The 22,525-nt window shown below is 60.4% G+C and overlaps 1 protein-coding gene across 1 annotated transcript in view; it reads left to right on the forward strand.

Annotated features, from left to right (window-relative positions):
• The window catches only part of ADAMTSL2 (ADAMTS like 2), a 31,743-nt gene extending 11,893 nt beyond the window's left edge, over positions 1–19,850 (forward strand). Inside the window, exons 9-18 of the mRNA XM_021691505.1 lie at positions 3,912–4,260; positions 4,692–5,064; positions 9,678–9,775; positions 13,805–13,931; positions 14,737–14,950; positions 15,043–15,198; positions 15,710–15,880; positions 16,539–16,715; positions 18,766–18,910; positions 19,732–19,850. Of these exons, the coding sequence (XP_021547180.1) occupies positions 3,912–4,260; positions 4,692–5,064; positions 9,678–9,775; positions 13,805–13,931; positions 14,737–14,950; positions 15,043–15,198; positions 15,710–15,880; positions 16,539–16,715; positions 18,766–18,910; positions 19,732–19,850 (1,929 nt within the window). The remainder of the gene's footprint in view (positions 1–3,911; positions 4,261–4,691; positions 5,065–9,677; positions 9,776–13,804; positions 13,932–14,736; positions 14,951–15,042; positions 15,199–15,709; positions 15,881–16,538; positions 16,716–18,765; positions 18,911–19,731) is intronic.
• Positions 19,851–22,525: the final 2,675 nt, after the last annotated feature.

A 22,525-nucleotide genomic window follows, 5' to 3' on the forward strand; every position in this document is an offset into this window, starting at 1 on the left:
GGCCAGCAGGGAACCAGATACATTCTCTGCCTCTAGGGTTGAAGCATCCGTACACACCCTTGGTGGTCAGGGTCAATTCCCTGCCAGGGTGGCCACTCCTTTCCTGCTGCTGTCCTGACACAGGTGCCCGAGTGGACCAGGTGGCAATCAGAGCTGACAGTTGAGTGACATTCTTGCCACGTCTCCTGTGGCAGTGCCCCTCCTCTGGCAAGCATGACCTGCAGACTGTGGACCCTAGAGCCCCAGGGGCTGGAAATCCCAAATGCCCACTGGGTCCCGGGGAATGATGGCCACAGCGACTTCCATTCTGTGCTTCCCAGAGCCACGCGTCTGCCCACTGGGGACCCGGGATGTCGCATCACGGAGGGTGCCCCCACCCGTCCCCGCCCCGGCGCCTCGTCCTCACACGGTGGCGCTGTCTCCGAGTGCACCGGGGCTCCACCTTGCATTGCTCTATCAGGCTGGCAGCTTCTGGGTGAGGCAGCCTAGCCTGGGCCCGGTGGATCTCATGGTCAAATGCCTGCCGTGGCGCCTCCTTTGCTGGAAAGCGGGTCCCTTGTCCAATGCAGTGTCACCTGGTATCCTGTCTTGGCTGATCAAATGCTCTGTGAGCCCTTGGGTTTGGGGGCGAGGCCCTGTGGGCAGGAAAGGCAACCTCATCGTCAGAAAATCCATCACCCCCCTGCTAGGATAGAGGGGGTCTCCTGTAATCGACTTGCCGTCAGAGAGCCGATGGTCCCTCGAGGCTGTGAGCTAGCCTGAGTGTCAGCGCTGGATGGCTGGGCTTTCAGTAGGTGGGAGTAGCTAGAGCAGCTTGGCGGGTGAGCGCCCATGCCCTTGGGCTATGCATAGTTTCCACCTTGCCACCATGGCTATTCCGTGCATGCACCTCTCCTGCCATCAGTGGGCAGACTGATGGCAGAGGCTGGCCCAGCTCAACCAGCACAGCCATTCCACCTCTAACTCCGTGGCTCAGTGCCCTCCCGTGGGAGATGCTCCCCAGTGTTCGTTAACAAGTGACACAAGCAATTCGCATCTTATGCCCCATGGATCCATCCACAGGTACCTACTCCAGACCTCTTCATCCCCAATCTCACACCCTTTTCCACCAGGACCCTGACCCACCACCCAAACCATGTGCCCCCCGCCCCCCCTCCCCCCACGAGTCAGTGCATGTTCTCATCTTAGGCTACTCTGTGTTTCCTACAAATTAGATGATCACACCACATGCGCTGCATAAAGCCCGTTGGGAGGATTTCCCCTCACTGCAGTTTTTCGAAGCCACCCCTGAATGGGGCTCTAGTGAAGCAGGTCCCATTTTCTGCTCGTACCCCCACACCGAGCTGACCTATCTCAGGCTCAAGCTTGGCCATTTTTCTCCTCCCTGACCCCATCCTAATGGAACCTCATGCAGCCATGGCTGTGAGCTAAGAGATGCCACGTAGGGGGCTTGGACGCTGAGGGTTCTGGCCACCTGCTGATTCAGGCTTCTGGCTCTGATTGTGCCTAATCCTGGATGTGATGCTCCCATCTTACTGTGGATCGCTGCAGGGCCCCCCCCAGCTGAGTAGTTAGGTGGAGTTCTGCTCTGGCTGCATGGGTCCCTTGATGTCCTGGGGTCACTCGGTCCCATCTATAGTAGGGCCTGGTAGTGCGTCAGAAGCTCTTTCCCAAAAGATGTATAGTTATTTGTCGTGGGCAGCATGGCCTTGCTCTAGAATGCTAGGGGACTGCGCTGTGACTCTCCTTTCGAGGCTCGCCAGATATTCCACATGACGTCTTTCCCCAGATATCTCTGTTACTGCTTACCCCACAGCCTAGACCTGCCGCAGAGCCCCTTCTCCCCAGGACCCCCACCGAGAGCCGGCAGCTTGTTATGACACCCAGTATATGGATTGGACAAGCATTCCCAGATACGTAGTAATATGCTATGTCCCAAATTCTTCTTCATAAGGGAGGAAATGAGATGCAATAATGTGTCCTTTACTTTCAAGGAGATGTCCTGGCATGTCTGAGACCACTGAGCCCTGGAGTGTTCGCTGATGGGGGCAGGGCACTGAATCTTTATAGGGTTTAACTTTCAATCCTCTGGAATATATATGCTTTACCGAGCCCTCCCACACCACTTCCTGCTCAGCTGGTCTGGTAGACATGATGTCATCAATGAAGAGGACCCGTGTGATGTTCTGTAGAATGGTCCAGACCCCCTTGCACTGTATCATGTCAGGGAGTGGGGGGTGGTGACCCCAGCCCTGGGGCAGAACTGCAAAGGTGTACTCTTGTCCGTCCCAGGTGAACAAAAACCTCTTCTCTCCAGCTGGGGTAGAAAAGAAGGTTTTTGGCCCATGAGTGGTCACATGTGATCAACTTGAGGTCATGTTAATCTGCTCCAGGAAAAACACTGTATCTGTCACAGGGTTGCAGCTGGGGCTCCTGCTTGGGTGGGTTGGGGGGGCTCCCTGTCACCCACCTGGATCTGTCTTGTTTTCATAGGGGCCAAACTGTTGAGTTAGGTGGGGGATATGGGGATCCCTTCCTTGCATCCTTCAGGCCATTAGGAGTGTCACTAATCTCTGTAATTTCCCCAAGATGCAATACTGTTTTTGGCTCACTCTCTCAGATGGGGATGGGGGTCAGGGGTCAGGGTCACGGGCTTCCACGTAGCTCTCCCCGCTACGGTAGCTCTTACCCGACAGGCTGAGGAGCCGGCTAGCAGCCGTGAACTGGGAACCGGAGAAAGCCTTGGATCCCGCGGACACAGTGTGAGCTAGCCCTGGGCCATAGTTGGGCCACTAGTCACCCACATGCTCTCATACTAACAGGGGGCAGCGATGATGCTTTGGGTCCGTGATTAACTGTGACAACCTGGACCCTGGTTCCCAAATGTCTACCCATTTGTCCAGCGAACAGTTAACCAAGTCAATGACCGTCGGCTCTTTGGGAGAAGAACAGGGTGGGGAATCTTTACCATATAAACTCGTTGTGGCTCCTTCTTCCCAGGGACCTGGCCATTCCATCATTCAGTGGACTGTGGGTCTGAATGCTGGCCGGAAATCGGGTGGGGCCCCCCCCTTCCCCCGTGCCAAATATCCACCCTTGATTAGCTTTCAATCTTACAGATTGAGAAGCCGCTTTTCTGGGCCCATTTATTTGTCCCCTGGGAGTCCTTTGTCCTATTAGCTGTGTACAGAGGTCTCTGTGGGTCAGGCCTCCTGGCCACCATGGCAGCCCCCCTTGTTCCGATGATCGTGGGGAGTCTGGGTCTATGACAGCATGTCCTGCCATCTGCCCCCGCCTGTGGACACTTAACAGTGTCCCTCCAAGTGATGCTAGCGCCTCCTCACGGGCACATTTCCTTTCGCTCTGGTGAGCAGACTGTCCCTCAGGTGCTCCTACCGGAAATAGTCACCTGGTGGGTTTTGCAGCCTTTCTTTACGCTCCCATCATCTGCAATGGCTTTATCCTCCACTTAGTGTTGGCCTCCTTTCTCCAAGCTTCCAAGAACCACCCTGGTGGTGTGTTGGCACTTTCTCCCAGAGCTATACCCGTGGGATTTCTGGCCTGTGGTGAGAATAAAATGCAGATCAGGTTTCAGTTGGCTTTATTACTTGTAGAACATCCTCTGGGCACCCTCTGTGGCCTGCACCTGGGGTGGACAGCTCCCTCTGCCCCCTCCCTGTGTGTGCCCCTGCTCGCCAGGCTTTGGGTGTGGGCTGCCCCAGGGGCGAGGTGCAGCCTGGGTGGAGGCCCCGTTCTTTGGTCAAGGGCAGGTCCTTGGGAAGGACTCAGCTCCACGTCTGGCAGCTTGGGACAAAAGCGCATCTCTCCCCTAGGGGCTGGTGGGCACTGAACCTCGGCAGCCCCTCCAGGCTTGTGCGGAAGAGGTGGGGTCCCGCTTTTCTCCTCCCCAGGTGTGGAACCAGAATGGCAAAAGCCCCTCCATCACCTTCGAGTACACACTGCTGCAGCCGCCGCACGCCCACCGCATCCAGCCTGTCTACTACAGCTTCTCCGAGCCCACGTCTGAGAGCGCAGAGAGCCAGGAGCTGGACGGAGCCGCACTGCTGGGCTTCCTGCGGCACAACGGCTCCTTCTACGGCCAGGCCTCCTCCGAGCGCCTGGGCCTGGACAACCGGGTGTTTGGTCACCTGGGCCCGGGGATTGAGCTGGGTCTGAGCAAGGGCCAGGAGACCAACGAGGTGTGCGAGCAGGCCGGCGGCAGGGCCTGCGAGGGACCTCCTAGAGGCAAGGGCTTCCGAGGTAACCAAGAGGGACGGGATTGGGGCGGGGGCTTCCTAGGGAGAAGGGCCCTGGCCAGGCAAGGGGTCTTCAGTCCCCTGCAGCCTGCAGATGAGAGGCTTGCTACGTGCAGCTGTCTGGGGCAGGCAGGCCCATTTCAAATGAGCTCACATTCTGAGGTTCGGGGCAGACATGAGTTTTGGGGGGACCCAATTTAATCCGCTGCAGAGGTCAAGCAGATTTCCCTGCAAGAGATTATCCAGGCCTGCTTACACACACACCTCTACCTGGTGGTCTGCGTCCGCTCCCTGGGCAGAAACCTGCCCCTGGGAGGCTCCCGGTTCAGGTCTTTGTTGCCAGTCACACTGTTCCCCCCATCCCCCGCCCCCATGGGCAGCCCTCGTGCCCTCACAGGGGAGCACTTGAGAGTGAGCCACCTGTCTCCCTCGTAGACGGCAATGCCACCGGGACAGCTCTCGCGGGGGACAAGGATGACCAAGAGGTGGATGCACGTCTCACCTCTCAGCGGCTCCTCTCTGCCAATGTCATCTCCGACCAGCTCCTGGGCGCAGGCTCCGACTCCAGGGAGCTCCCCTTCAACGAGACTGGCAACAGCATCTTTGTGCAGGGCGCGCCGAGGAGCTCCCCGGCCGAGAGCCTCTACGTGGACTATGAGGAGAACGAGGGAGTCGGTGCTTATCTGCTCAATGGGTCCTACCTGGAGCTGAGCAATGACAGAGTGACCAACACCTCCTCTGAGGCCCCGTTTCCGAACGCCAGTGCCAGCCTCCCAGCCATGGCTGGGAACCGGACTCACAAGGCCAGGTAGGAGCTGGGGCTGCTGGTAGGGCTTGGTGGGTGAGGCCAGACCCTGGGGCAATGGGAGAGAGCCACTCCTGCCCAGGCTCCCCGCCCCCTGGATCTGAGTAGGAGGTCAGAAGCCTGGGTCTTAGGGAATCCTTCCCGCAAGTTTGGCCCGTGAGTTAGAGGGGGTGCTGAGCGCCCATGTGTGACTCCAACGCTGGTTGGGGGGAGGAGGAGGAGAACCGTTCTGAGTGGTCAACATGAGCCAAGCTCGGGCCAAGCATCCATGTGCGTGGAAACACCTGCCACAACCACCCTGAGTGTTAGGGCAGTTACAGGGACTCAGAGGGGGTCACAGAGCCTGAAGGTCTGGGTTCTCAGTCTGGACAGTCTGGACACACAGCCGCTGGGTGTGAGGTGGACGCCCCGGGCTGCTCACTGAATGTGGAGTGGCTTAGCACCAACCTTCGCTGCAGGCCAGAGAGGAGACGGGGAAGCGTCCAGTGGGGTCCTTGGCCAGGGGGAGACCCCAGAATCAGGCACTGGGAATAAGGCCTTCTGCTTCAGGTAGCTGGAGCTACCTCTAGGATGTGTCAAGTAGGGGTCTACCTGGGGCCAGGCCCCCAGAGCCAGGGACACACCTGGAGACGTCTGGATAGTTACACCTAGGGACACCTTGTCAGCCGCACCTGCAGATACCTGGACAGTCGCGGCTGGCTCTGGGTCGGAGGCAGTTGGGAGCAGGCCGGTCACCATCCTTACCAGGAGACGATCCCTGGTGACAAGGCCCTTGGGCTGATGATGGCCCCCAGGGAGGGTCCCCGCGCATTTCCCCAGAAGTTCAGGGGGCAGCCCAGGCCGCTCAAGCCGAGCGAGTCAGGCTCGGCAACTGCTGGTGGTGGGCGGGGACTGGAGGGGGGAAGGACTCAATGGTTTTTATCTTCCGAAGACCCACCCACACCCCTTGACTTTAGACACCAAACATGAATGGAGCCCTAACCAGGGCTGAGGATGCAGAGGTGGGCGTCCTTGGGACCCTGGGGGACTGGGTTTGATAGAAGATTTGGGCTTCACTCATAAGGTGACATGGTTGGGGTGACCCTCTCACCCGTGAGCCTGGGGACAAGAGCAGCAAAGCGGCCCCCCTTAGCCTACCAGGGTGCTTGTGCCTTCTCTCAAGCTCTTTTCTGAGGTCCCCCCCGCCCAGTCACAGGGGACAGCCAGGGCGCATCTGGGACACCTCTTACAGGCTCTGGGTGGAATTCTTCTTTGCACATGTGGACAGAGTGAAGCTTCTGTGGCTGCCCTTCTTCCCACAGGGCCCACCAGGGCTGTCTGCTCACCAGCCCAGGGACCCAAAAGCTTGCAGGGTATGGGGCCTTGGGGGCATGTGGGACCCAGCGGCCGGAGGGGGCGGGGAGGGGTGGCAGGCTTCGCTTCCAGGTGCACGTCCGAGTCTGAGAGTGGGGTTTATGGGCAAAGGGCCAGTGTTCACAATGAGCCAGCCCTTGCTGGTGGGACTGAGCCCATTCCTGGAGGCTCCGAGCCTGGTCTCCGCATCTTTAGCCGGCCTCTTGTCAGCTCCAGGCCTGCCTAGAGGATTACAATCTACCCCCAGTGGAAGCCTCGAATGAGGACTCAGGGAATAGAACCATCAGTAGCCCGTGGAACCTCCAGGGTGGGCCTGGCACTCTTGCAGGTGCCCAAGAAAGTTGGCGTCCCTCTCTGAACGGCTTTACCCGGGTGGCACAGAGGCCCAGCTGCCTCATGTGGCTTAAGGCGTGGAGAAAGCTCAGGAAGGAGTGTCAGGAGACCTGGGTCACCATCCCAACTTTCCGTGTGACTCAGACATGTCTCCCACCCGCTCCTGGCTTCAGGTTCCATGTCCCTGAGTGCGGGGCTAGGAGGAACCCCCAGGGCCCGCCAGTCGAGCAGCCCGGGATTCCCAGGCCAGATCACGCATGCACGAACTTTTGGGTCCTTGAGCCACGCTGAAAGTGTCTCTCCTGCCCCAAACCCAGAGGACTCTTACCCATTCCTCAGCCCCCCGAGGGGCCTCCTGGGCCACAGGAATCAATACAATCGATTGTCCACACTCAGAAAGCCCCAGCCAGTCAGCCAGTCGGGCGCGGGGAGATGGGGCGTTGCCCCCAGCCGGCTGCCATCAAAGGATGCTGCTGCTCGCTTGGAGACCAAAGATGGTCTTTAGAGATAAAGGACCCAGGGAGGCGGCGGGGAAACCACCAGCCAAAATAGCCCGGCGCGGCACGCTGTCCAAACACAGGAAGTCGCGTCTGCTCCGAGAGAGGCCGAAATCAAAGGGGCAGCTCAGAAAGGAAAGGTTATTTTCATCTCTTCAGAGCGGCCTCAAACAATCAAGGGAGGCCCCCCCCAGTCACCAGAAGCAGACACTGGGAACCAGCACACGGAGACACAGGCTCTCTCTCTCTCTCTCTCCCCCACTGGCCTGGGGGGCCAGCAAGCAAAGAGGCTTGCTGGTTCATTTGTAAACAAGACTCTCCTGCCTGGGTTGTCTGAGCCTAGAGCCCCACCGAGTCTGGCTGAAAGGGGCACTCTCTTCCTTCCAAAAGGAGGCAGGAGAGGGGTTGGTGGCTCAGAGATCCTGGGGGTGCTCGCTCCTTCCAAGAACAGAAGGCAGACGAAGGCAGACCTTGCATTGTTGTGCAAATATGGGCCAGGTTTTTCAAGAGGGGTTCTGCTGGTCCCGACGTGGGCCCCGTGTAAGAGGGAGGTGTGGGCAGCCCCTCCAGAAATACCTTTTGTGCTTCAACCCCGAAGGGTTATTTTGAACCAGGCCGCTCTCTGTCGAGTCAAGAATGAGTCACGCAGCCTGCTGGCTAAGGAGTGTGTAATTAGTTGAAGATGGTGCTGCTTCCTCATGGGGGGGGGGGGGGGGGGGGGCAGGGGGGGGATCTTTTCTTCTCTTTTTGTTCTTGGGGAGAATTGAAAGCCATGGGAAGGAGGGCGGGGGACCCAGTCAGCAAGATTCATGTTCTCCGAGTCAGGCGTTAGGTAGTAGGTTTCCGGGCCCTTCCTTGCACCGGGGAGCTGGATGCTCTCGCCCAGGTTTCCATGGGTCCCTTGCTCTGAGATGACAAGGTCTTCGGTGGGTGGGGGGCCCCATTTAAACATTTCTTTTCACTCTTGAGGAGGGAGGGGGACCTTCCCCTTCCCATCCCGAGATCTATGAAAGGGAAGGGTTGGCTCTTGGTTGTGAAGCCACCAGGTGAGGGCCTCAGGGGTTTTGAGTGACCCTGAAACCGGCCACTGGCTCACGGTCTGCCCCCCTCCCCCCTGCTTTCTCCTCCTCAGCCCCCCCACCTCTCTCCCCCTCCCTGGGTTATGAGGCCACATTCTTCATAAGGTAGACTCATTCCTTAAGGTTGTGGGTGGATTATTCCCTGATTCTCAGAGCGAGATGAGCCTTCAGGGCCACATTCCCACGAGAGTGGACCACGGTGCTGGTCCACACAAGAAACCCCAGAAGTGGAGCGAGCTCCCAGGTGAATCCAAACCAATGTCCCGATCACAGAACCGACAGGCAAGCCCTTCAGAGTGTACACCCTGGAACCTTCACTAAGCCTGACTACTGAGGTGGCAGAAGGTCCCCGGAAAGGGACCTGTGAATGGGTCCATGCAGAAGCCTCGTGGAAGGGTGGCGGCTATGGGCGGTGGTCAGCCAGCCCCTTGGGCTTGGGGCACCGGGGCAGGGTCCGGTGTGAGAGGGATGCCGAGGCCCAAAGGATGCCGTCAGCCAGGCCATCACGCCACGTCCCGTTCTGGGGGCTGCGGGGCTCCGTGGGCCGCCTTCAAGCTCCGGCGGCCACATCTCAGAGCAGAGGCTGGGGCGCCACTTCCCTCCTCCCCCGCTGAGTCCAAACCCAGCCTGCATGTTGGATATGGAGGCTGGGCCCCAGCACACCAACTGGTTCAAAGAAGCAAACAGTCCTAACAATAGTTGGCTTCAGCCGCCCGGGCTCTGGCCAAGAATCATAGCTGGTTGCTGGCGCGGACCCAGCTTGCTTTCCCCTGCACAACAGCCATCACAGACCTGGGCAGAGGCGTCTGGAGGGGACCGGCCACTCCCCTGTCTGCAGCTGAGCTTTGCTGCTTTGATCCTTGGAGGCTGAATGGCTCGTGTCCCCATTCAAGCTGAGTCCCGGCTGAGGGAGGCCGCAAGAGAGAATTCCGGCACATTCTCAGCAGAGAAGGTGCCTTCCGAGGTCCCTTGTGGGGGAGTAGAGAAAAGGAATCCACTTGCCCATGCTGGAAGGCGACAGTGGGAAGCCGGCGCGTGTGTGGGGAGCCGTGGCCATGCGGGTGAGCCCCGAACTCGCCCCCAGCCTGGAGCTTGGGCCTGCCGTGCCGTGTGCTTGGACGGCCCTCGGTCTACAACAGAAAGGCAAATGTCGCTCTGTCGTAAAGCGTGCCTCCCTGCGGTGCTCCCTCCGGGCCTCCGTTCTAGACGGCAGCGGGTGGACTGACCCTCACAGTGCGGACCCTGCCCGGGGCCAGGGCCGGCACGCCGTTCCCTGAGGGCACGGCCTCGGGGGGAGCTCATGCCCAGAGCCCCGTGGGGAGGGCTCATCCGCTTCTCTGCGTCTCCCTTTCAGGACCAGGCCCAAGGCACGCAAGCAAGGCGTGAGCCCAGCGGACATGTACCGGTGGAAGCTCTCGTCCCACGAGCCCTGCAGCTCTACCTGCACCACAGGTACTAGTCACCTGCAGGGCAGCACCTGCTCAGGCCGCCTCCACGGCGGGGCTGCAGCTGCCGGCCCCCCACCGCCCACAGGGCGCGGGTCTGGTGATTCCCTGATGGGGCGACGGCATGAGGGGACAGGAGTTGGTGTCCTTATGCTCCCGGCAGTGTGGGGACCACAGTCAGGCCCGGCCTCCTGGGGGCGAGGCGGGCTGCCCCAAGCACTCCCTCATCTTCGTGTATTTTGTTAGGGCAGACATCCTTTTGGTTAAAAGTAAGACCGATCGAGTGGTGAGGATTTTACTTTTGTTTGCAGCAACCTGGGAAGGGAAACTCGACCCATGAGGGAATGGGACAGATTCTAGGACCTTGCCAGGGGAGCAGGTGGGAGGGGAAGAGGGACCCCCCCCTTGGTGGCCCCTAGACAGACAGACACATGTGGGTAGTTAGTAAGCGTTGAGCTGAGATTCGAACCCATGTCTGTCTGCCCACATGGCCACTGCTGCATTCGGACGCTGGCCACAGCCCCCTGGGACCTGGGTTCCCTCCCCTGGGGGCTGCTGTAAGCTCAGACGTCAGACCCAGGGCCTGCGCCCATGGGAAACATTTAGGGAGACCCCGAGTGCCGCCTCGCCCATGCTTGGGACTTCGTGTTTGGGTTTGGTCAACACCCGGGGCTGCCGCTTAGAATGTGTGATGCTCTCCACCCTGCCCCAGCAACCCCCAAATTGGCCCCTGCAGTCTCCAGCCAGTGAGGAGGATGAGGCAGGCCACTGGTGGACCCTGGGCAGCTGGTGGACCAGGTTGGGTCACGTAGACCTCCTGCAGCCCCGGTTGGCATAGGTGATGCCCGAGGGAGGAGCTGGGGAGGTGGCCCACAGGGTTCTGAACACACTGTAGGTCCTTAGGGAGGACCTGTCGGTTAGGGAGCTTGGGCCCCTCGTGCTATTGCAAGAGCCTCCTGAGCTGGATGCAGGGCATGCCAAGTTTGCCCCCGGATGTTGTGGGGGCATGAGGCCAGCTTTGCAGGGTGTGCACTGAGCACGGGAGCTGCACCGTCTGGCCGACCACACCACGTGCCCTCGGCAAATTGCTGAGTCTCTCTGAGCCTCAGTTTTCTACCTGTAAAATGGGACGCACACCTCCGCCAAGGTGGTTGTGAGGATGGAAGCAAAAGGAGGAGTGAGCTATCATGGCCAAAGCTCAGCACGTGGGCACCGCCTCTACGTGGCCACCACCCACCTATCGCCAGGCCGCTGGTCTTGGGAGGGCGCCACGGGAGCCACCTCACTGGGCTGGCCCAAGGGGGCTGGGCACGCGGGGGGCGCTGTTAGAGGGTCTGCTTTGCCAGAGGCTATCTCGGGAGGGCACAGACCAGTTCGCACAGAGTCCCCCAGTCTCCCCGGGACTCTGCAGGTGCTGGAATTGTCCTGAAACATTATGTCTGGGAGCCTCTCCTGTCTCCCCCGGACACAGTGCTGCCTGGGGAGGTGACAGCGCTGGAGATGGTGGTGAGGGGCCTGATGGCCGGCCCTGGGTGGAAGACAGCCCCCCTGGGGGCGGGGGAGACACAGAGCCACTTCTCCTCGGCTACAGAGTAGCCAGGCAGGGGGACGGGCTGGCTTTGCCTCTTGTGGCCCAAGGGGCACAGCAGGATGAAAGAAGAAAGGAAGCGAGAAAGATTTGGGCTCTGCTCTAGGAAGTGCTCTCCTTTAGCTGAGGATCTGCAGGAGTGAAATGAATGGCCCCGGTAGAGGGTGAGTTCCCCATCACCACGGAGGCACCCAGCTCGGCCCAAATGGCACGCGGCAGAAGTGGCAGAGTCGGGTTCCAGCTGAATGGCCCCCCTGCCACCACCTCCCGCACACGCTATCGAATTCGAAGTTCGTGCCTATGGCCGACTACTCTTGAAATCCCATTCTGCGGGGTGTCGAGGCCAGGCCGGGTGGTGGTGGGGTGACATGCCTTCTGTGGCCCATGGAGCCTGGGCAGTGTCACGGGCACACAGCACGGGCCCCTTGGCACATCCAGGGTGAGGGCTGGGGGTAGCGGGGCCAGCAGGCCCTGAACCTGGCCCCCTGCCAGTGCAGGACGCCAATCTGTGTTTCATGCGCTCCAGCTCCCTGCTCGCTTTTGCTTAAAGGGAAGGCCCCGTGCGTAAGGAGGTTTGAAAAGCACCGTGCTCAAGACTGATGTAATGAAGAAAATTGGTACCTCGATTCTCCTAGCATCTTGGGGAGATCCCCAACTTGGGGATAACCAAGCTGAGGCCTGGGGAGTCTGACAGTGTTCACGAGATGAGGGAGACACTGAGCTGGGTCTTGAACCCCAGTAGCTTTTGCTCAAGACCTGCCGTGTTTCCAGTCAGTGGGGAGGTCTGAATGGATAATCAGGCACTTGGTGAGGGTCTGCAAGTCCCCAACCCTGGACCTCCCTGGGCCCCAGAGCTGGTGTCTCCAAGGCCTGGAACATTCCAAGCAGACCTGGCCAGGAAGGCGGCCTCCCCCTCAGAGAGGGCGAAAGACGACACAGCCCAGTGCTACAGCCTGGCTCATCCTTTACGGAAAAAAGAAAAAAATCCCCTTGTAGGCTGCTTCCCAGGCTGTTCCGTTCCATCCAGGGCTGGGGCTTGGAGAGGCAGCAGCTTTCAGACACGTGCCGCTGGGAAGGGAAGGCTGGGGCTCTCCATCAATGGGAAGTTGATTTCCTCCTGGGGGACCGGCAGCTCCATTGAGGAGGACCCCATTATCTCCATCATTCAGGGGCTGGGTCCCCCCATCTCTCTCTCCCTCTCTCTCTCTCTCTCTCACACACACACACACCAGCAACAACAAACCCTAACCCCACCTGGCCTTCACTGATGCTAACAAATCTCCCTGATTCATCCTGCTTCCTTTGTAGGGACCCAACCACTGTTCAGTGAATTTGGCTCTTGTGACAACTCAGTGCCAGGTGCAGGGGTGCAGGGGCAAGAAGACCAGAGGAGTAGAAGATGGAGGGGGGGTCAAAGAACTAACAGTATTGGGTGAGGGCTGGCCCTTTACACATCGTCCCCCTGATGGGATTTACGGAGTACTGGGGAGTCAAGGAAGGTAAACACACATCGTAGTGATTAAAGGAAGTTCAAGAGAGTTGGATGAGGATTAAGGTGTGCCATAGGAGGGCAGGGAGAGTCTGAAGGTCAAATATAACACCTGGGGGGAGCTAGAAAGGGCTGGAATGGTAAGAGTTTCCAAACATATCCATCCACCCACCCACCAACCTATCCATCCTTCCATTTACTCACCAAACTATCCATGCATTCATATTCATCTGTTCATATCAACTATCCATCCATATCCATCTATTCATATCCATCCATAACTATCCATCCATCTACCCATATCCATCCATCCATCCACCCACAACCTGTCCGTCCGTCCATCCATCCATCCATCCATATCCATCCATATGCATCCATCCACCCACAACCTATCCATGCATCCATCCATCCATCCATCCATCCATCCATCCATCCATCTACCCACCCATATCCATCCATCCATCCATGTACACACAACCTGTCTATTCATCCATCATCCATCCATCCATCCATCCATCCATCCATCCATCCATCCATCCACCTATCCATCTACCTACCCACCCTCCCATTTACTCACCCATAGATGGGTAGTTGCTGTAAGAATGAAGATTAGTGACGCCTGGCTATATGTGCCTCTGTACCCCTATAAGGGCCAAATGAGCCCAGGGTCTGTGACATATGAAGTGGATGCCCAGTCTGAGCTGGATGGGGTAGGGGTGGAGGTGGGGGTGCAGAGAGGGATCAGACCCCGAGACATGGGCAGGGAGAGAGTTCATATCCACAAAGCTGTCCTCACTGGGCTCTGCCACTGTTCTGTAAGCTGGTTACTGTCATTATCCTCAGTTTAAACCAGGGAAGCTCTGAGAGGTCAGGTGACTTGTCTGTGGTCCCATGGCCCATCTGCTGGTCTCCAAGGGATTCGCTTGTGGCTCATGGGCCCTTCCCTTGTCCTGAACCAGGGGTCATGTCGACCTATGCCATGTGCGTCCGCTATGATGGCATCGAGGTGGACGACAGCTACTGCGACGCCCTGACCCGTCCTGAGCCTGTCCAGGAGTTCTGCGCTGGGAGGGAGTGCCAGCCCAGGTACCTGCCACCCAGCGCCCGGGGCAGGGGGTGTGGGGGCACCTGGGGGTCTGCTTTGCCTCTGCCCAGAGGAGCAGCAGGCTTTAGCTAGCATCCTGCTCCCACGACGGGCTTTGTGGGCAGGGGACTGTGGGGTGGGGGTACGAAACTGGCCTGCCAGTCCTCTGCCATGTCCCACACTGCCTCACAAATGGTCAGAGACCAAGCCCTAAGCGTGTCCTCTTCCCAGGCACGACCAGACGGGGTCCCCAGAGGAGCCCGAGGCTACGCACCTGTTCTCTTCTGGCTGGCTCCATCCGGGCCCTCTGCTCCCTGCATATATGCTCCCTTCTGAGAAGCTGGTTATGTCGCCCTGGGGGACTGCCCTTCCCCCTTGGAGCCCCCATGGGGGGCAGCACAGGGCTCTGGGACACTGAAGCATGACCTCGAGTAGGAGAAGGAGGGAGGGCACTTTGGGAAGGAAGGAGCAGCGTGAGCAAGGGAGCAAGGCCAGGACGTGGTCCTGAGAGGCTGGAAAGCCATGTGGTGTGCGGAGGGGAGAACAGGTGGAGGCCACATGGGTTCCTAGGCAGGCTGGCCAAGCTCATGCTCCGGGCACCAGCTCCCGGCACCAGTGCCCCCCACAACCTTGGGCGGCTCCCGGGGGGCTCAGGGTCATCTGGGCAACAGCCTCCACCCTGGGGCCTCACCACCTTCCTGGCTGGCTTCGCCCAGTGTGATTTTGGACACGGTCGGGGGGATTGCGTGGGGTCCCCGCCGCAGGAAGGAAGGTGGGGTCTCTGAAGGCCGGCCCCTCCCGAGGCAGGTGGGAGACCAGCAGCTGGAGCGAGTGCTCACGCACCTGCGGCGAGGGCTACCAGTTCCGCATCGTGCGCTGCTGGAAGATGCTGTCCCCCGGCTTCGACAGCTCCGTGTACAGTGACCTGTGTGAGGCGGCCGAGGCCGTGCGGCCTGAGGAACGCAAGACATGCCGCAACCCAGCGTGCGGGCCCCAGTGGGAGATGTCCGAGTGGTCCGAGGTGAGCGTGTGCGTGGCCAAGCCTGGCCCGCGGGCTCAGGGTCCGCGCGCTTCGGGGCAGCCCTGACCCCCGCCCCACCCGCTTCCTCGCAGTGCACGGCCAAGTGTGGGGAGCGCAGCGTGGTGACCAGGGACATCCGCTGCTCGGAGGACGAGAAGCTGTGTGACCCCAACACCAGGCCCGTGGGGGAGAAGGACTGCACGGGCCCCCCCTGCGACCGCCAGTGGACTGTCTCCGACTGGGGCCCGGTGAGGGCAGGGCCTGGATGGGGCGGTGCGCGCGGGGCTGGGGGCCGCTCTTCACCTCGCGGTGCCTCAGTCTCCCTGTTCGTCTCGAGTGAGGATGTGGGGTCAGAACACCTAACCAGCCGTTCTCCCTGCTATGACGAGGAATCTAAACCTTTATCCGAAAACACGATCCCTTCTCAAGTCCTCCCCATCTGTCTGCTTGTGTGTCTGTCTCTGTGTCCCTCGTCTGTAAGTCAGACACTCAGCTGCTCACCAGGGTCCCCTCTGGGTGCTGGGTACACGGGTGACCTTTTTAGGTAATTTAGGTGTGCTTTTCTGTGTCTGTTTTTCACCGAGTATGGAATATTTCTGTAATTAGAACAGAAAATGTTATTTAAAAAGTGGTTGCCGTGGCAACCGCTCCCTCCCCCATGCTGCCTGGGGAGCCGGTCCTCTCTGGGAAGCGGCAGCGGAGGGCGGGGGGTGGGACGTGGACAGGGCCCTGCCTCTAACCCCGGCCTCCCCGCTGCAGTGCAGTGGAAGCTGTGGCCAGGGCCGTATGATCCGGCACGTGTACTGCAAGACCAGTGACGGCCGGGTGGTGCCCGAGTCGCAGTGCCAGACGGAGACCAAGCCTCTGGCCATCCATCCCTGCGGGGACAAGAACTGTCCCGCCCACTGGCTGGCCCAGGACTGGGAGCGGGTGAGTGCCCCGAGCCAGCAGCCTGGGAGAGCAAGCGGCCGAGAGCCAGGTGGCCAGAGGGACAGATGGGTCATACGGGGAATTAATTGCACATTGCGATGGCACGATTCACTACAAATTAATTTGAAATAGAAAAAAGGCCCCAAGGGAAGAACACCCCTTAAAACTTGCCGAATCTAAGGAGGCAAATGCTGGATGAGGCATGTTGAATGGGTCGTGTTTCCCCTGCCCCTCCCAGTCCCCACTTTCCAGATTTAGGGAAAACCAGGGTGGGCGGGGTGGGGGCGGGCACTCAGCCATTTGCTCCCACAACCACCTCGTCTGCCCACTGACCAGCCAGTCACTGACTTGCCCCTCGGGACGAGTCGTTCTCGCCAAGTCGCCGCGGGTGGACCACTATTAGCCGAGTCCTGTTGGGACAAAGTGTCATTAACCATTCTGTTTGAAAACAGATGGTTTTGTAGGCAATTGCTTTTGATCAGATGTGTCTGGGGCCAAATGGTTATCAACCAAGAGTTCTCAGCCAATTTCCCAGGGATGCAAACGTTTTCACCCGTTGTTGGTGACCAAGCCCTATCGCTGCAGTCACACACGTGCTGTGTTCTGGTCCCCCTGGCCTCTGGCCTCTGACCCGGCCCCATCTGTCCCCCGGCCTCAGTGTAACACCACTTGCGGCCGGGGTGTGAAGAAGAGGCTGGTCTTGTGCATGGAGCTGGCCAACGGGAAGCCACAGACCCGCAGCGGCCCCGAGTGCGGGCTGGCCAAGAAGCCCCCCGAGGAGAGCACCTGCTTCGAGAGACCTTGCTTCAAGTGGTACACCAGCCCGTGGTCAGAGGTGAGCGCCCTGCAGGCCCCTCTGCTCCCTCGGGCCAGCCCTGAGTTCTGGTCCTGCCACGGTACCTCGCCCCCGCCCCAAGTGCCCCTCACTCACCCCCTCCATGGTCTCCTAGTGTGTCCTTAGCAACAATGTCCCTCCTGGGCCCCCAGGCCCCTCTCCACCTAATGATGTCATCTGCTCTCAAGAGGTGGCACAAGGGGAGGCCCGAAGTGGTCTTTGAGCATCACCGAGTGGGGTGGGGACAGAGAACAGGAGCCCCAGGGCCAGTGCCGCTGTGGCTAGGCTGTGCCACCTGGAGTTTCCAGAGCCTCTGGCCTCAGTGTCCTCAGGGGCCAGCTCTGGACACTATGGGGATGACGCAGGGGTGTCACATGGGACAGGGAGCCCTGGACACTCAGCCATGATGTTCTGCAGTGTGCCTCAGACACCATACCCAAGGTTTCCACGGTCTTGGTTGTTAGGATGGTGGAGGCCAAATCCCTAAACCTTAGAGTTCAAGGTGAAGATTTTTAGAGTCTATAAGACAGGGTGAGTCTGGGGATTCTATGAGTGCTGCCCCCCTCCCAGAGGGTGAGCCCCAGGCTCAGGGTTCTCCATGGAAAGACCTGTGGTGACGTGAATCTTGCCCTAGATGGGACCTCTGCTTCCTACAGCATGCATGCTCATTCAAGAGCAAAAACACGCACATTTATTCATACTGTGTTGCCCACAAAAGGACCCACCTGGGTCGAAGGAAAGGGGCTGAGGGTGGGGCGGAGGCTTCCAGAGGAGGCGTGGGCAGAGCCAGGGTCCAAAGGGTGAACAGGCGTCCAAGGGCCAGGAGGGTCTAGTGGCTACAGAGAGCAGAGCGAGGCATGTCAGGGAGCCAAGTCTCCCCCTGAGTGGCAGCGCCTGGCTGGGAGGGGGGGATGGGGAGGGCATCAGGTGGGGCTGGGAGGCTGCTGAAGTTTGCCTGGGGCTCTAGGCCCCCAGGAACCAGCTTCAGAAGATGGGGGCGGCTGTGGGGGTGGGGCCATGACCTGGAAGGGAGGAAAGCCACAGAGAGGGAGCAGACCCCCCCAGATGTCCTGAGAGCGCTGGGGGAGGGACATCCCCGTATTGCTCTGTTGACAATGGGTGGGTGAGGGGTGACTGACACAGATGGACCACGGTGGGCGTGTGGGCCTCTGGCATCTTGTCCCTGTGGCTGCCCCTCCCTGGGATGCGGGCTCAGTAAGAGCTCACACTCCCAGCTGTCCTCTCTACTCCCCAGGGGCAGAGGGTTCCCTCTGGGGCTACAGCCAGAGGCTCCTCGGGGAACCCACCCGTGGTGGGCGGTCCTCTGTGCTCAGTGCCAAACTGGCCTCCTCTTGTCTCCTGCCCGGGCCAACCGCCCACGCTGGGAGTGGGTGGGTGTCCTCCCGGCTAAGTCTTAATCAGTTAAATGGGAGGCTGGGTCCAGGGCTGGGGCCTCCCACCCTTCGCCCCCTTGGGGAATTGAGGGCTCAGGCCCCAGATGTGCCTGGGTGATGTGGGGTCACCCATATTGGGGGGAACAAGAGAGAGCCACTGCCTGTCAGATCTAGGCAGGAGGATGACGGGGCAACTGGGGTCAGCAGATGTCCCTGGTGTTCTGGGTAGCTCAGCAGGGTTTTCCAAGGGGAACATCTGGACGGGGGAGCCTCGGGTGGGAGTGGCGACTTTGGAAGATGGGTTTAATTGGCCCACGACAAACAGTGTTTTACTGGAGTGGGAAACCAGCATTCTCCCTCGGCCATGGCCCCATGTGTCTGGAGTGTTCTGTCTCACGGGCCCCGGGAAAGCTGAAACCAAAGGACCCACCCAGGGACAGTGGGGAGAGGAGGGGCCCACTGCTTCAAGGTGCAAATGTGTGGTGAAGCTGAGTGGCCCTGGGTGGGGATGAGCGTCAGGCTTCTTGTCCACCCCCCTGCCCCCCCCACTGAGACTCAGCAGCCTCGGGGGAGGGGTGGGAGTCCCTCTTTGGCTGGAAACCCTGTCCTGCCAGGTTGGGAGGGGGGGACTTCAGTCATTTTCTCTCTCTCATCAGTGCACCAAGACCTGTGGGGTGGGCGTGCGGATGCGAGACGTGAAATGCTACCAGGGAACGGACATCGTCCGGGGCTGCGACCCGCTGGTGAAGCCTGTCGGCAGGCAGGCCTGTGACCTGCAGCCCTGCCCCACAGAGCCCCCAGGTGAGAAGGGGGAGGCCGACAAACGTGGGCAGAGCCAGGGCCTGAGGGATGAGCAGGTGTCAGCCAAGGGGCCAGGAGGGTCTAGTGGCTAGGGACACCAAGTCCTACGGGGGAGCAAAGGCTCCACCCCTCCTCCCCCCACCTGCCCCCGAATGGCTGAACCCGGCTAGGAGGTGAGGGTGGGCAGGGCGGCAGGTGAGACCTAACTGGGGCTCAGGGTCCCCAGGAGCCATGCCAAGATGGGCATCTGGCTTCAGAAGATGGGGCCAACTATGGGCAGACACCAGCATACCCAGGATGACTCAGCCTGAACAGGATACACAGCTCAGGTGCTGGGCACGGGCGGGCGGGTGGCGAGGGCTGATGGAGGGCTTGAGTGCCTGGAAGAGGGGCAGGGTGCTAGGCTCTGTGGGGGCACCAGGGCGGGTGATGAGTTGCTTCACACCTGTTCCATAGCGGGGATGCCTGTGGGCCTGTGGACCTCCTGGGAAGTGAGGTCAAGGACTGCCCCCAACCCTGGTTCTGGGTGTCACCATTCTTGTGCACAGATCAAACCACTGGGGGGATATCGGCAGGAAAGGGGTGGCAGAGGAATAGCGCTCGAGGGCCCCAAGTGGGGTGGGGGGCCCGTTGCCCCTGCACCTAGAAACGGGCAGGTAGGGGCCGCTGGCCCCCAGGTGCTCTGCTGCCTCGGACCACCCCCGAGTGGACCAAGCTCCTGCAGTTGAGGAGAGGAGGCAGTGGGGTGGGGGTGGGTCCTGTCCTGTTGAGTTTTCACCCCTTGGCCACCTCTGATGCCCCCCACCGTGTCCCTTCCCCAGATGACAGCTGCCAGGACCAGCCAGGCACCAACTGCGCCCTGGCCATCAAGGTGAACCTCTGCGGCCACTGGTACTACAGCAAGGCATGCTGCCGCTCCTGCAGACCCCCTCACTCCTAGGCCCTGCCGCCGCCCCTCGGAGACCCGAGCGCCCCGCCCCTGGGGCCACCCCGCAGCTCCCGGGGCCCCTCCACGGACACCCTTCCCGAGGGCGCCCGGGCTGTGAAGATGAGACACTGAGCCTCTGCTCTCCCCCGGGGAGGGAGAGCCCCCGACAGAGCCGTCCCTGCCTGGGAAGGCGTTCTTGGAGCTACGAGGACGGCGTGCTTGCGGTTCCCACGCCCCAGCACCCAGCCCGGGCCCCAGCCCCACCCAAGGGGCCTGGGAACGTCCCCTCTCCCTCCGGGGCTGTGGGGTCGAGGAGGGCCGGGGCGGCCGGGAGATCCAGGTGCCACCTCGGACCCGGATCCTGTTTAGGCGTGCTCCTTCCAGAGGAATTGTATCTCGCAACGAGCGTCCCCTTGCCTCGTTATACGAAGCTCTCGCGCACGGAGGGACCCGCTGCACTTTAGGCCCCGGGAGAGGCACTGCTTCTCACGGCACGCTGGGATATGGTCGTCAGTCAGTACTCCTGTATGTTAATAAAGTGGTCGTATTTATGGCGGCGTCGCGGGTTCCCAGGGGCTCCGGCAGGAGGGCTGGGGTAGCTGTCGGGCTCTGAGAGCCAGGCCGTCCAGCTCGCGAGTTCAGGAAGATTTGCTGGGGCCTCGGCCGAGCGGCAGAGTCTCCCTGAGGAGGTGACAGTCGGGGGCAAGCACACAGAGGTGGGGTGCCTGCAGGGGTGAGGGGGACGGGGCACATCAGGACTCCGACGTTGTACTCAGAACTGAGCCAATCTCACGCCCACTCGCTGGTGTGGAAGCTGGGGATGGCCCGGGGGGGTGGGGCTGGAGGAATTGCCTGCCCCGAACCTCCGAACCTCCGGAGAAAAACCCCCGCCTTGGGGTGCGTAGGGAAGGAGGAGGAAATCGGGAGGGCAGGGCAGGCCCCACACTGGGCGCTCGGGAACACCCTCCATCATTACTGTTTCTGGGCCTCATAGGACTACTTGATCTGGACTTGCAGGGGAAGGGTCACAGGAGGGCTTCCTGGGGGAGGTGATATTTCGGCCGGTCCAGCAGCAGGAGTCCTTCTCCTGGATGAAGGGGTGGGAAGGGCGTGCAGAAGAGGAAGCAGCGAGCACAAAGTCTCCAGCGGAAGGGTGGGGGGGTGTGGAAGATGCTGAAAGCAACTTGCTCTGGCTTCGGTGGAGGGAAGGAAGACCTGGGGGTCCACCGCCTCCGGAAGTGAGACTGCCACAGGGCCCAGGAGGCCACAGGGATTGTCTCCTTTGGCGACAGGTGGCAGGAGGGCAGGTGGCTTCCCTGGGATGTGCCGCCAGCCGCTTCCCCAAACCGGGGCCAGAGCCGGGTTCACTGCACGGGGCTGCAATGCGGATGGATGCTGAAGGTCACTGAGGCCGTGGGCTTGCATGAGGTCCCCAGCTCGGTTCCAGGGGAGGTGGGCCACCGCAATCCAGGGGTCTGGGTCTCCCTGATGCACCCCTCTGCTGTGCCTTGTTGTCACCCCCTCCTCCCCCTCCTCCCCCTCTCTTCGGCCTTCCTCCCCCCTCCTGCTTTCCGACAACACTCACTGTGCCCTTACTGTGTGCCAGGCTCTGCGTCATGGGCTTCCTAAGAGCCCCGTGAAGCGGGCATCGCTATCTCCCCACCGTGTTGATGTTAGCGCAGGCCCAGAGACCATCCACCACTCGTCCCAGGTGACTCAGCCCGTCACCGCCACCCCGCTCTCCAGGAGCTCAGAGTTTAGGCCAGTGGCTCCCAGCATTGGCAGACAGACACGACCACCCCGGGAAATACCCTGACCCCCCGGGTGGGAGAGGACAGGCCGACTCCGCCTGGCACGGGACTGGACGCTGCCCCCTCCCAGACAGTGCCGGGGAGGGGTCTGGGCTGGCCTGGAGTCCCAGGCTGACCGAAGGCAGCGGCGTGGCGGTGGTGCCAGAGATGAGCTTTATTGGCTTTCGCTTTCCTCAGGGAGCACCAGCTCCCCACAGGTCCCCACAGTGCAGCTGCGTGAGCTCACACAGAGGGGTGCTTATCTCATTTCAAGTGGATCTATGAATCTATACAGAGAATAGAGACCAGAGAAGGAAAGAGGAACCCGGGACAGAGCCGCCCGCAGAAGTGTCACCTCCCGGGGCTCGCCCCCCACCCCAGCCCACCCCCCAAGCAAATGCACAAAACAAGCTCATGGGGTTCCACAAAGGAGAGGAGATCGGCTGCAAGGAAAGTTGGGGATGGATTCCAATAGCGTGTCCAAACTGAGGCAGGAGGACAAAGGAAGAAGGAGAAATAATCCAGAAAGCTAAAAATAGTTGTCTTCCCCCGACTCTTCTCACATCCAGATGACTCCACTCTTTGGGGCTTTCGGCAAGAGGCAGGTGCTCAGGTTGCCCGTGGCTCAGGGACCCTCAAAGATCTGTCTTTTAGGAAGATGGCTTGGCTGAGGAGCTTGGTCTGTATCCCTGGCAGACAGGGGCTACCTTACCCTGGGGGCTCCACGGCGGGCCCCAAGAGGGCCGGGGGCTCTGGGGCCCTGCTGCAGAGAAGGAAATGCTTGTTGCCTCTGGCTGGGTGGGGGAGCTGCGTTCCCCATGCCTGGGGCCCTGGGTTTGGGGCATTTCCATGGGGTGGCCATTGGGTATCACTTCCCCAGCCGGAGGGAGGGAGTTG

This window comes from Neomonachus schauinslandi, chromosome 13, assembly GCF_002201575.2.
Source record: "Neomonachus schauinslandi chromosome 13, ASM220157v2, whole genome shotgun sequence".
Lineage (NCBI taxonomy): Eukaryota > Metazoa > Chordata > Mammalia > Carnivora > Phocidae > Neomonachus > Neomonachus schauinslandi.